General features: G+C 40.9%; 1 protein-coding gene across 2 annotated transcripts in view; it reads right to left on the reverse strand.

The window, feature by feature from the left end:
- AFF2 (AF4/FMR2 family member 2) overlaps positions 1-14,388 on the reverse strand; it is a 333,484-nt gene that overhangs the window by 140,789 nt on the left and 178,307 nt on the right. For both annotated transcript variants that reach the window (XM_041485178.1, XM_041485177.1), the window contains exon 4: positions 14,068-14,112. In XM_041485178.1, the coding sequence (XP_041341112.1) occupies positions 14,068-14,112 (45 nt within the window). The remainder of the gene's footprint in view (positions 1-14,067; positions 14,113-14,388) is intronic.

The following is a 14,388-nucleotide window of genomic DNA, read 5'->3' on the forward strand; positions in this document are numbered from 1 at the left end:
AGGAAGTATGCATTGAACTGTTAAATACAACATAACATCCTGGCACTACAAGAGTATAGTATAAACAAAGGCACAATAAGTCATAAAAAGCTAATTCTTTCAAAAGTTACTAATACCAACATATAATTTCATCTCTGCAATTTAAAAAACATTGGCAAAAAACCCATTCTCCAAGCAAATAAGCAACTGTGTTTTGAAACTATTCACTGCTGGCACTTGTTTAAGGGAATCTGGTAATTTGTTCCATCCATCCTCAGCTTCACAAGCAAGAAAGCATGTCTTGAATTGCCTGTTTTCTTCTCTGAAACTTAGGGTTCACACCAAGAGGAGAGCAGAACTATAATTTACAGTTACAAAACAAGACTACTCCTACCCTGAGGCACTCCACAGTGTGCATTTATACAATACATTACATCATCTCCTTTACATTGCCAGATGTAATCAATTCATGGTTTTTTTCATACAACAGGGTGTTATATAGTTACAGGACAAGACCTTATCAATGGAATTTATTATAAAATGCATTAAACTTCTGAAGCAACTCATGGCAGCATAGTGAAAAAATAAAATCTCCAAATTCAATATCAGGCAAAATTAGATTGCTGAACCACAAAACCTCTTCTTCTGTAAGCTTAGCACAGAAACTGTGTAAGTCGTATATTGTGCAATAATTTTTAGACCCATGTAACTAGCTTATAACTTACATCCTGACAATATGATGCAACTGAGTCCAAAAGTCATGAGGAATTTGAAAGCATTAACTTGTGCCAGAAAATACCAGCTTTGGCCTTAAAACAGGAGCATTAATTACCTGAAAGAGCATATAGGGGAAATTAAGAAACCAAGTTAGGCAACTTATTCAAATTTAAAGCCCAATTCTTTTCTTTAAGCCATGATTTGCTTTCATTAAAATTGGACTCTGAGCTGTTACTCAGCAAATACAAAGAAATGAAGCTACCACACACTGCTGCACAATACACACTGAAATCCTTACAAAAGCTGTTTCTTTGCCTTCCAAACCAAGACTCTGCCAGATCTCTTATTCTGCTTACCACACAAGCAGTATTGCAGCAGGGTTTTCCTGCATGGGTGTGCCAGGGTAGCATTTGTTTTTAATGTTGTTCTTACATGGTCTCATCACCTCCACTGTAATGCTGCTAAACCAGCAGTCTGAGGCTGAAGCAGCGACACAGTGAACACCTAGAAAGGCTGAAATCTGCCCTTACAAAGCTGTCTTTTTTCACCATTCCTTTTCCTTGTCTATGTGATGCTCTCCCTGCCATGTGTCTCAGTTGAGAACTTGCTTCTCCCTTCATGCATGAAGAATTCACTTTCCCCTGTGAACCATGGTTATCTTCCCAGTGCCAACTTCAGAGACTGTGAATGCTCTGAGGGGCACAAACCGTCTCATTTTTTGTCTTATGCAATGCCTAGGGCAGTGGTAAAACTTCTGAATATTGTCTGAAAATTTGGAATAGAGATTATGGGCTGAAAAATCCAATGGATTTGTCCAAAATGTATGGATAACACAGGCACAGCTTGATCAATATTCATCAAGCCCTGGATATACAAAGCCCGATGATTGGTTCCTCTAATTTTGTCACCTTGGTCTCTTTTGTAAAGTTAAAAAGCTTAGCATGTTTGCCAAACAATACACTACGGGTCCTCATCTGCAACACAGAGGTAGAGTCCTTGCTGCCTCTCATGCTCAACCTTTAATTCTACTCTCTTACAGAAAGACCTAACCAGCCACCTGAAACCCTCTCATGCAACCTGGCATTTATTATAGTAATTTTAGCCTTTAGAAAAGAACAAACATTTCAGTCTGAATTTCCTTTTCCTCACTTGTGCCTTGAAGCAGGTCTGTTCCTGCATCTGTGTGTCCTGTAAATCATGCCAACACTCCCCTTTGATCCACTCCTGCTAAGCTAACAGGTGTAGAAAAAATGGATGTATGTTATAGAAGATGTTTTGATACAACATATACTTTTTTGGCATGTCAGCCTTATCCAAATAAGCTAGCTTAAACAGTAAAGAAAACTGAAGCCAAAACATGCTGAGGTATTTTTTGATCTCCTTTAAGGTATGGAGGCTTCAGAGTATTTCTGGTAGACAGATTCCCACTGTTGCATACATTTGATTCCTCATTTCCCAGCATGTTCTTTCTTACAAAGCTAGTTGGAGGCTGGAAACGTTAAATACTTGGGACTGCCACTAAGACATACGACAGCTGAGGATGCCTGGTCCCACACAGAGCAGCCCCAGTGTCTGAAATCAGTGTGTTCTGACTGTGCACCAGATTGATAGAGCCTCCTGTGTCTGCATTTTTAAAAACTTCTGACAGCAAACTACATTGAAACAAACTAACTCCTAAAAACAGGGCTGAAAAAGGGCAAAGTCCGTAACCTTCCTGTCTCAAAGCACTACACTACTTCTTTTCCCACAGGAAAATCAATGAATAGGACACAAAAGCCACAGCACTGAAATGCTGTAAATTCAGTGCTCCAGCATTTAAACATCGTATCTCTACATTACTAGACGATGACATGTATTGTCTTTTTTGCTTCTAGATGGCCCAAAAGGAATAGCCAACTGTTCATTAGTAATAGTTTATCAGGGATTGTATGAGCAATTTGGAACAAACTTGGAGCAAGCCCAAGAAAAGACCACCCAGCAGACTCATGGCTGCCTGGTTAGCTCCAAGCAGTGCGAGCAAGTCACAGCTCCAGCTGCTGTCAAACACTGACAACTACCAGTCACCAAGCAAAGATGAACTGCAGTAAACATGTCAAAGGATGGTGGGGGCTTTTTGGGGTTTTTTTTACTTGTTTGTTTTTTAAAGTATGAAGTGCAATGTATTATTATATTCAAGCAACTACCAAAAGGAGATGTTGATCTCATTTTGCTGGAGACACAGAAAGGCTGGATGCAATAACATGGCATTCTTTTTGAAGGGTAACTTGTGTTGTAAGTGAAAGATGCTAGAAAACAACAATGCTGCTGCAAAGTAGACAGAATGATACATTTAGTCAAATTCCCAGTCTCAGCCTTTTCAAAGAGCACAAGCAGTTAGTGCAACATTCCTTAGGGTTCCTGTATCCTTTCAAACATGATCACTTTCTTGTAGTTTACACTTATCATATTAAGAAAAATGGTAATGAGGAGATCATGACAACCTCTTTTAGAAGAAACAATGACTCAATTGCCAATGAAAAAAAGCAGTGATAACTATTTTCATGGAAAGAAGCCTCCAGTGAATGCCTCACTGTTGAAACTATGTTCTTTGTTTTTGTTTGAACTCAGGAATGACAAGGGGCTGCTCTTCAAAAAAATTCTGAGCACCAGTTTTCATTTGATTGGTGCATTACTTTTTCAGATAACTGGCAGTTCAGACCTCTTGTTGAAAAGATTAGGGACTCAAGAGGCTAGAAATGATAAAATACTGGAGTAAGTGGGAAGGGATTAATTGGCTCGATTAAAAAAAAAAAAAAAACCAAAAAAAAAAGTTACTACTGGGAATGCATCTACAAACCAAACATGAAGTGTTTTTATCCTAAGGCTCAGAACAGTATTTTTAAAGGTTACTGTACCTTGGTGTACACAACAATTTCTTTAGTAGGATATACTCATGGCAAAGAAATTAATGGACTACAAAGCCCAAAGGGGCTTTTAACACTCAATGCTTGTGCAATAAATGCCATCAGAAGATCTCAAAGCATCCCTCACAAAAAAAAAAAAAAAAAAAAAAAAAAAAAAAAAAACCACCCCGCCTTTTTTTTGACAGGGCTCATCCCTCACAAAAAAAAAAAAAAAAAAAAAAAAAAAAAAAAAATCAGTCCCTGCCGTTTTTCTAGCAGGGCTACAGAGGTGAAATTTGGTCCACACTTTAAACCCCTCAATCAACCCACACCAAACACAATGAATACAACTCAGCCTGTTTTTTTTCCTGTTAACCACCCATGCTATGCCCTTGCGGGTTCATGTTGCTCCTGTTTCACCCTGCGAAGTACCAGAAGGTATTTCCACCTCCCCAACAATATTTGCTTACACATTGAAAAGAAATTTTGGAACAGAGAAAACATTTAAACAAGAACTGTAGAGTGTTGATAACAGGTTTCTAATGACAGCCACACTAGAGCCCTGGCCCCAGGTGCTCTGGAAGCCATGCAGCAACACTTTCGGCAGGTAGAATGCACAGGGTATGCAGAACGTTGAAAAAACAAATCCAGGCACTTGGGTCAGACCTTCAGATTCTTGTTTGGAGACAGCTTTTCTCTCCTGCCTCTGAACAATGGTCAACAAACACCTCAAGGCCCTGAAGAAATCAAATAATCTTCATTCTAATGCTAGAACCTGACATTTTCTTCAGCTGACTTCTGCAAGGCTGGGTGCCTGTATGACTGCTTTTAAATAAAAAAGAAATGTGAGAAATTCATTAAGAAGAAAAAGAAAGAAAAAAAATACAAAAACCATTCTGGTCAGATTTTCCAGTTATCCAAAGAAATTGTTACACCGATGACAAATCAATGTGGCAGGATCTACTGGCTAATTAAACAAATGTGACAATTTTACTGTGACAATTTGAAAACACTCAAAAGTGCCACCTATCCACAGTGTGCATTCTTCTCAAATGTATATTAAAACCCATGCAGTGTCATAAGAAACTGAAAGGAACTTACATATTCAATAAAAACACAATTATAAGCATAATTTGAAATGTACAGCTAAAATAGATTGGAAGTTCATAAGGTTTTTCAGAACATTAAATTCAATGACACGCTTTCTTTAAAGAAATGTTAGTAATTCAGATAAGCCACAGTACGTAGCATAATTTTAAATATCTGATAGAGCCTTGCTTTTGCCCAATTATCACACCAATAATTCCAGCTGAGGACTTCAATGCATTGTGCTAACAACTAATTTAACTTTCAACAATGGCAGTGTGGGTGAGGTTCTATCTCACCATTTCACAGAAGGAGACATAGTGGAGCAAAGGGGCATCTCAAGGTTATTCAGGAAGATCAAAGGTAGGATGTTTTATCCAAGTCTATGTATTCAAGCGTTTATTGAGAGGGTGTACAAAGACATGAGAAGATGAACCATACCAGTCTTTCACTGGCAGGTTTGAAGTGGTGTATTCTGAAGACTCTGACAGCTGGAACAATCTCCACAGGTAAGAAGGAAGATGCCTTCAGTAAGAGCTCTGCTGACTATGGAGCATGACAGATCAATGGCACACAGCAAAGACACGGATCTCCTCCCCAAAAGGCAGCTTCTAGAGCTATTCTCACTGCAGAATGTAGAACAACTTGGGACTTAAGACAGATGATGATCACAAGACTGCCCAGCCACCTAAGGCTCCTTCCACAAACCTCATTGGGGCTGGCAAGTCTGACTATGTGTCACCACATGACTCTTCCCAAGGAAAAGTCCAAGGGGTGTCTCAGGAAGAAATGAGTTTTCGTCCATACATCAGCTGGTGTCTGTATTCTTGCCTTAAAAAGAAGTTAAACTTCAGTTAAACTCAGACCTTGGTGTGTTATGAAAATGGCAACATGCACTCCTGGTAACTGCTGTATCAGAACACTTCCACCCATCTCCCAGCCCAACATTGCGATTCAAAGTTGAAACTTCAGGTTTGCTCCAGGTGTCAACTTTGTCCTGTACTCTCTACTTTTCCTCAAGGTGCTCAAAGCAGTAAAGCATCAGAAGTTGCAACATGCAGGTGTAGATAAAGCATAAAGGGGGAAACTGAGCATGCCTCAAGTACCTGGTGTCTTTTTGATCCATCACTTTAATTTCCCTAGTGCTTTCCTTACATATGTTTCTTTTAACCATCAATTATTTTTTTATTGTCATAGCCAGAAACTTCAGAGGGGAATTTCAAAAATGTAAGCAGAAACTGTTTCTGAAGGTTTGTTTAGTTACATCTCCCAGCCCAGTCTTCCCTTGGACACTGCAAGTGTCCTAGCCCTTTTCTAGTCTGCTTCTCTTGACTAATTATGATTAGACTGAGTTATCCTTCATGGACCCCATGAGTCTCCTCAGCAGTGCTGCCTTACAGGGAAGCTTTCTACCAGGATTTAAATCATGCAACACTTGCCCTCAGGGCTGCAAAAATGGAGCTCTTCCCATTTGTGAGAGAAAGAGCCACAGAAGACATTACAGACATTGCAAACCAGAATTGTTTCTAAAGCACGCATTCATTTCAGAAAGCCTAACACAATTTTAATATGTTTTCAATGTCTTCATCCTGTGCCGAAAGCAATTTGTAATGTAGACTACACATTCTTAATCTATTTAAATGAAAGGTAACATTGCTAGCAGTTCAAACACTCAGTGCCCATATTTACCATGTTTCACTTTGACGGGACAAGATGAAATAACAAAAATGATTAATCTGAGACCAGAGAAATATTCTACTACCGGTATCTCAAAATAGGACTGGATTCTTTTGTTTAATGCTCTGTCAGTAAGCTGTGTAAGTGGAGTATGAGAGCTTCAGATGGCTTTTCTGCTTGGCCACACTACAGACTGTCATCCTGGAATCAGCAGCAGCACTCCAGGACAGACACACAACAGGCTCTGCAGTTCTTAATCATGTTTTTATACAACATAAACTCATGAGCCCACGAGGTCCTTAGGAGAGGATACCTGTTGAGCCAAACACCATAACACTACAGTGGTGTTTAAAATTTTCCACCCAGTTCAGCACTTGGGGCCTTTTTCTGTTAATGGGAGCATACAAAAGGTCAGAGTTGATCTGACATGCCAGATTCCTTGGGTCTGTTTTCTTTCACACTTTCACTCCAAGATAAGGGAGTTACTCTTTAGTTACAAGGATGAAAAAGGATGGGAATTCAGGTCCCAGGGGTCTCCAAACTGGGAGCAGGAATCTTAGTTTTATGACATTCTCCACTCAACTACAAGACTCCACCAAATTGTTTTTCCACATTTTTCACCTCTTTCACTTATTTCTGGAACTGCAAAACTTAGTGGTATTTGAAAAAGTAGTATATAAAATAGCCAATGTTTTTAAGTTCTGTAGAGAGTGTATCTGATCTTCCCCAAAAGTTGCAAAACTTACTGTCTTTTCCTCTAAGAGAATAACTTTGCTTCAATTACTTTCTTGTTTGAACTGGCTTTAAAACAATTACTTTGTATAGTCTCATAAAAAGTAATTATTTTTATCATAACAGAGTACTTAATCAGAGCGAGGATGTTGAGCATGTAAGACTGCAATACATGGATTGTTTCTGAGCTAACTTTCAAGGAGGGACAGAAACTACAAATGGTTGTTTTGGTGAAAAGCGATGCTGAAGAGCTTGGAAAACAAACTTCACTCCTTCACTGGCAGTCATTCACTTATCATTTATCATGGGAGTACTTTGTTTCTCTTCAGGAGCAGCAATACATGTCCAAATTCTTGTGAAGTCAGCTCCCTTTACTGTAATTTTAGTAGCAATGGTAAATCTGGCAATGATGGCAGAATTATATCACACTACTGAAATCAGCAATATTTCAATTTGGCAGTACAAAAATATGTGTTAAAATATTATGGTAAAGGAAATAAGAAAACAGAATTGAATAGTGAGTTTGAAACAGGTGCACAGCAATCTCTCTCTCTCTTCTTGAATACCTTTTGTAATCTTTTTTTATTGTTACAGTGTAGACAGGCTGCAATAGATCCACATAATGATCAGATTTTACATTTCAAAGTTCTTTGCTAAATAATTTATTTAATACTGCTATGAAAATAAAACCTTTATTTGATAAATGTGCCTGCAAGCTGGAATCAGACCTTGCTTGTCTGTCCTGACAAAGGTCTAATCTTTTGCTGCATTACATCTTGAAGAGGCATTTATCCCTGTAACAGGCAGGTGCAGAACACCAGCTTTCGAATACAGGAAACTCTGCACACCCACGCGCATTTGTCAGATCAGACAGTCAACCTTTCCTCCCTGTCACCTCCCCAGCAGCACGCAGTCTGCCTTGCCTTCAGCTGGCAGCACAAAGCAGATTTATGCTACAGGTCTACACCACAAGTGCATCACTCCCCTCACACGTAACCTGTGCCACGCCAGCCGTGCAATGGGGACCCACAGAACAACAGCCTCACCAAACATCGGCATCGACCCAGCAGCTTCCCACTCTGCCTGCCTGAAGGCAGCTCTGAGATTCAGACATGATGCACCCTCAAGTTAATGCAGCTTTGGGAGAGTGCTCCTGAAGTGCTTTTCTCATGGGTGCCACCATAATGTTGTCACTGTAAAGATGAATGGCCAAAAATTTGGATAATCCTTTTCTGCCACGGTCAGGTGCAGCACACGGGGGCCAAGGGTGTGCTCTGGGTTGGGAAAACCTAAGGCTGCATTTTCCAGCTCCCAAAGAGCCTTTTGCACTCCAAGCTTACAGCAGGCTGCCCTCAAATGACTCCAGCTATTGATGTCACCCATCCTGTGCGCATACTGGACAGTGCACAAAATGCTGGGAAAAGGCTTCCTTCAACCTTCCTGGAATTGCTGCTGAATGCAAAAATGTTTGTGGTGATACTGAGAGTAGATTTGAGCTTATCACCTACCAAACTAGGAAGGAGCTGTTCTCAAGGAAATATTTAGCATTTCCATTTTCTGGAGTGAGACCACACCTGAAGAATCATCAGAGCAAAGAACTGGTCTCTGCTTTTATGTATACCTAAAGTAATGCAGAGGTAACTTTTTTTATTTTATAACAGCAGCAGCAATGTAAGTGGAGCTGCTGCCAATTTATACCAGTGTGAGAGGAAGAAGAATTCAATGAACTCAAATGAGATCAGAGGTCAGTGGAATTACCCCTTGATTTATATTGATGTAAGAGCAGAAACTGGTTCTGCCTCCATTGAGAAAATGCTGATAAAAAGCTTGAAAATGCAATGGCTTAGAAATTGCAAAGAAATTAATTGTTTTTATCCATCCAAATCTTTGTGTACATAAGCAGAGTATGAAGGAAAAAACCAACTCTCAAAGCAGGCTATTACCCGTTCCTTGCATGCTTTCAAAGGCTGCACGCCAGAGCAGGGACAAAGGCCACAGATCCACATTTACACTTGGGTTAACTTTTCAATCCATTTTTTCATTTCAATAGAAATAATAAATCACCTTATCCAGGAGAAAGAAGCAGCTTGACACAAAACATACGGTGCTGGGCTATTTTTATAGCACACCTAAGACGTATAGGGATTCATTTATTTACTCAGCTATTTAAAAGTGGCTACTCTTACTCATTCTCTGGACAGCTAAATGCCAGGTTGCTAAGTTACTGTTACTTGACATCATCTCCTCCCCAACGTGTTCCCACATTTGACAGGTTCACATGATTTACTAGGCCAGTCAGCTCGTTATTCACTTGTCCAGTGACGTCTGGATAATCATTTTAAATTCACATCATGTCCTCCCCAGCAAGCCCCCAGACTCCACATGAAAATATTTAAACTACCCGTCAGCTACTAAGTGCATTTGTAACCACTCTGGACAGCCTACCTGTATTTTTCAAATTACAATTATTATAATTAGGTTTAGCATCATTCTTCAATGTTGTTTGTATTTTAGAAGAGAAAACAATTACTGAGGGGCAAATAATGGGCTATATCTGTTACAGTCTCATTTTGCTATGTGAACAGCTCACTTCAGCTGTGGGTGAGACATATTAAATCTGTTAGTGCTTTCAATTGGCATGAGGAAGGTAATCCTATACATAATTTGCAGAGTCAAGGGCATTTTCACCTGCTGATCAATTTACATATTCTCCCATGTCATTAGACAGGAGCTAGTCATCAGAAGACGACCATACAAATTAGAGACTTTGCTCATTTAACTCCAGTCATTTTTACACTTATTACAATCTGAACTATATTTGGGATCTGTTTTGCTTCCAGAGTGGAAAGCTTCTAATTAGTATCACAGCTGTCCACATACCATCAGAAGTCCATCTAGTTACTTGATGCCTTCCTACTGTGAATATGCATGTACAACAATTCTTTTGTTCCTCTAAGCAGGGACGGATTTCCAGAGAGCAGAGCCTGCCTGGGTGCAGCGCTGGGTTATGTCCGATTGATTGCCTGAACACCCAGCCCGAATTTCCAATTTACACTCCAAGTCCTCCAGAACATGTACTTAAAAAAAAATTTCCTTTCTCTCCCATGCAGTGTTGTGCACTTATCAACTCTTTAGCCAGGGGTAAACCAAGGCTAAGGAAGGTCCCTTCTGTGCTCTCCACAGACAGGAAAAGGATCACTGCTTGTTCACCCTCCGTGCCACCTGCACACCTCCCTTCCCTGGGCCAGCACATGGCTCACATCACATGCACTGACAGCAAGGCACTCTGATGTCAAGCACTGGTACAAGTGGCACAAGTAACAGCTTTGGAGACTGGTTTTAAATGTCAGTTCTCCTGCCCCATCTGCACTTTGTATCACAACATTTCAATGAACTCATTTTTCAATGGATGCACATAGCAAGTGACAACTTAATTTAAATCCATTTTAATAAAATGTGAATTACACGCACATACTTTTAATTGCCTGTGTTCCATATTATCTGCACTTTCAAAACCACTGCATTGGCTGGAAAAATAACTCCAACACATTTTGGAACAGAAAAAAGTGTAGACCACCAGGTATTTGTCTTTATCTTTCAGTTTCAGTAGCAGTCTGTATTAAATGCAATCTGTGCTATCATTACTGTTTGGCCTTAGTTGCATAAGAGATTATGATGATGATTACTATTATTATTATTTATTATTATTTTTCACAACCTTCTCAGCCATCCTGGTTAGAAAAGTAAAATCAGCAGGAGACTGCTCTGCCATTAACCTTTGGCTGTAGTATTGGGAACAGTCCTTAAAGCATTTACACAAGATGACATAAGAAGCTAAGTGTTTCAGGAAATCTAAAGGACTGTGAAATTTTGTCTCTGAAGACTCAGGGGTCTGAATGAAGTCAAGACCTTTCCCCTCACTTGGTTGAAAATTTTAGAATATAAATTCAATTAAACCTTTTTTCTCCAAGATGGAAAAAAAAAAAAAAAAAGAAGACAGATTAGGAATTACAAACCTCTACAATTACAGAACCCATTAATCAAGTTCAGCTTGAAAAAAGAGCTATGTAAAATCAGAGGTCACAGATCTTTGCAGGAGTACCTCTTCCTTGTAAAGTCTAGCAAAGAAGCCCTTGAGAGTTACTGTGTCTTTCTGAGGGATGGAACTGAATTAATCCTCCAACTTAAAAAACCAAAACAAATCCAAACAGAAAAAAAAATGCAAATTTCAAGGTATGCCTTGCTCCAAGGGCAAGTGCCAGGCAGAGCACCCTTCCCCAGCTCTTTGGGGAGCACAGCCTGGCAGCAGACACAGCCCAGAGCAGAAACTGCCAGGGGTTGCCAATGGTTTGGCTGGGCAAAATGCAAAATTACAGCCCAGTTGTCCACTTCTGGGGCTTGACTGTCTTGGAATCCTTTGTATTTACCTCTGTAACATCCCTGACAGGACAGAAATGTGAATAACATGGTGTTTTTACTGAGAAAAGCTGCCATGAGGGAGCTGAGACCCACACTCTCAAAAGTTCATCAGAGCCTATGTAAATGGCCCTGAAAGGCCAAGAAGTATCTGTCAGGGCTGGAAACTTAATCCAGGTTCTCAAAGTGCAAATTTCTGCTGAAACCAAGGGTCATTCTTTCATCTGGAGCAGCCAGCCTGAATCTTCTGACACGGTTTCCATGGGGAGCCCAAAGACTGGATTTTGACCACTGCTGGGCATCACATTCTCTTACTTATTTTCTCTCCACTGCCTGTCAAGTAGAATATGATATCCTGCATGCAGCCAAAACACATTTCCTGCTAGCTTGTTCCGCAGCATAAATTTGTGAAGAACAAAGTAAAACACTGACAAAACCCAGGTACTTCTAGTGCCAGGTGTGCTTCAGCACCACGTGTGGTCGGAATCCTGAGCCGCTGCCCCGAGGGCATCCAGCTGCGGCTGGGGTCTGCTGGCTCTTTGCTGAGCAGTCCCAAAGCAGCTCTGGGTTGCTGTGCTCACACAGGCAGGGCTGTGCAGCCCAGTGCAGGCAGGTTACAAAAGGCTGAAGGCAGCCTGGGGTGCCCAGAGCAGCCCAGGGCACAGAGTCCCTGGGAAGCAGCAGCAAACCTCCCTCCTGCACATGGAGGGGAGCACCCTGGGGGAACCATGGCTGAGGTCCACGTGCCAAGGCTGTCTCTGCACCCTAACACAGGTGTCGTGCCCCAGGTGCCTTCTGGCCATGCCAGCTGCTATGCCTGACAGGTTTACTCCAGGATGGGCACGAGGGATGCTTCTGGGCACCTGCAGCCATAGTCCAGAAAGATCTGATGGTTTGTATCCCTTCTTCACAGGCCCATCACATGTCCTTGTGAGAGAGATCCCCAGAGACATGGAATGCTGCTAAATCCCTGCTCTGTCCACATCAAAAGTGCCCCCAAGTTTGATGGCTCACTGGTGGCAGGAGCAGGGGCTCTGCAGATCATCCCCATTCTCTAAAGGCAACAGAAAACCTGCTCCAATCTCAACAGGTTTCAGAAGGAAGCCCAGCATATTGTGCTTGTTTGTTGACTCAAATTAAATTCATGGTGTAGGAAATAGGGTCACCGTCTTGATTAGAAAAAAGACATTTCTGCTTCCTGTGATTTATACATGTTGTTCCCACACTAAAAGTGTCACCTGGATGACTGATCCCTGAAATTCACCCCATCACATTTTCTTTTGATGCTTTTTACTGAAAACAACTGCTTTCCCCAGCCAACAAGTCATTAATTTCAACTATAGTAATGAACCTAATTGAAATATATAAAAGGAAGAGACATTTTAAATATACCAAGTATTTTGCAGAGCCTTTCAACATTTCCTTTGCTTTTGCTCCCTTGGTGTTCCATAGGTAATAAACCTCTGCTCACTTTGAAGGCTGAAAGTAAATATTATTTATTTCCTTGCATTCATTGCTCCTGGGTGCTCATGCAGGTTCTTCTCCCTTACAGCAGGTCTGCACGAGCACACCTGCCCACTGCCTCAACACTCCTGCAGCAACACTGCCACCCCATAAGGACATCTAGAGCAGCCCAAGATAATGTGTGTACAGAAACCAGGAGCAAGTTTTCCAAGCTATTTAACTCTGAATTGCAATGAATAGTGAGAAGCTTCTTTCATTTTATAAGCAAGAGTAAGTCTTTGCAAACAAGCTGGCATGATTGTTACACATGATTTCAGGTCTGGGTAAGTCTGCAGCACTACCTCCAGTAACAAGGACATGGCTGGCACAAATTCCCACTGAAATTTTATCCCTTTTACACCAAAAATCAGCTGGTTGGCTGGCAATCCCAGGCAGGTAGCTATGACAGATGGGAAACTCAACCCATGAGGAGGAAAAGCTAAATCTGAGAGAGGGACTGGTGGGTTGAAAAACTGCCCCCAGGCAAATCTCACTGCCAACAGGGAACCCCAATGCTGGCGTGTCTGAGAAAGAGCCCATCTTACACTTAGAGTAAGGCATACAACTTGTGCACACTCCCTTTTTCTTATTACATGATCTTGTTGTAATTAAGCCATTCTTAGTTTGGAGTTGCAATTTTCTGTATTGAACCACTGACCAAAGATCACAGAGAAAACGTCTGTAAGTCTTTAACAAAACCATGAATGATGAGCAATTGTAGTCCAGAGGAAGGAGGAAGACTGTAGGTCAGTTTGTGAGTAGAAGAATTAAGGCAACTGCACCTCAGGGTAGGAGAGAAATGTGTCCTGGATAGACTCAGGGACTGAGCTTGAAAAGGACAGGAACATGTGTAAATCCTGACTGAAACAAGCTGGCAGATGCAGTCTTAGGTGAACTGATCTCACTAAGGAGTACCCTGGGCCTACCCCCTGTATGTGTCTCTTAATACAGACCCACTGATATGTTATTATTTAACTACAGTGTTAAAGACAGCCCTATAAACCCTCTCCTTGGAAGATGAAAATAACAGCACTACAATTATACAGGAGATAAAAAAGCAAAGGGTATTACTTACCCGCAGTATTTCTTCCACACAGCTGGAGTCATTGGGAAGGGCAACCTAGGTTTAAAGAAAAAAAAGAAATGTTTAGTCAGGTGCTGGATGCAAAGTTCAACCACACAGGTGAACAGCTAACAAGCAACTGCCTCTGTTTGAAGATTGCTGTATCCATGCTTGCTGCCTACCAAATTTTCCAGTTCAGATCAACATAAATCATCAGCAGTACCCATTTTGTCAAAAGTTGTTTTTTTCTTCCACGCTGCTTTGTGTTACTAACGACACTTTTGAAGCAATAAAGTACTCTGATTTCCTCACAGTTGAGAACTGGCAGTGGAA

Source organism: Pyrgilauda ruficollis, unplaced genomic scaffold (assembly GCF_017590135.1).
Source record: "Pyrgilauda ruficollis isolate IOZ18807 unplaced genomic scaffold, ASM1759013v1 scaffold7, whole genome shotgun sequence".
Classification (NCBI taxonomy): Eukaryota; Metazoa; Chordata; class Aves; order Passeriformes; family Passeridae; genus Pyrgilauda; species Pyrgilauda ruficollis.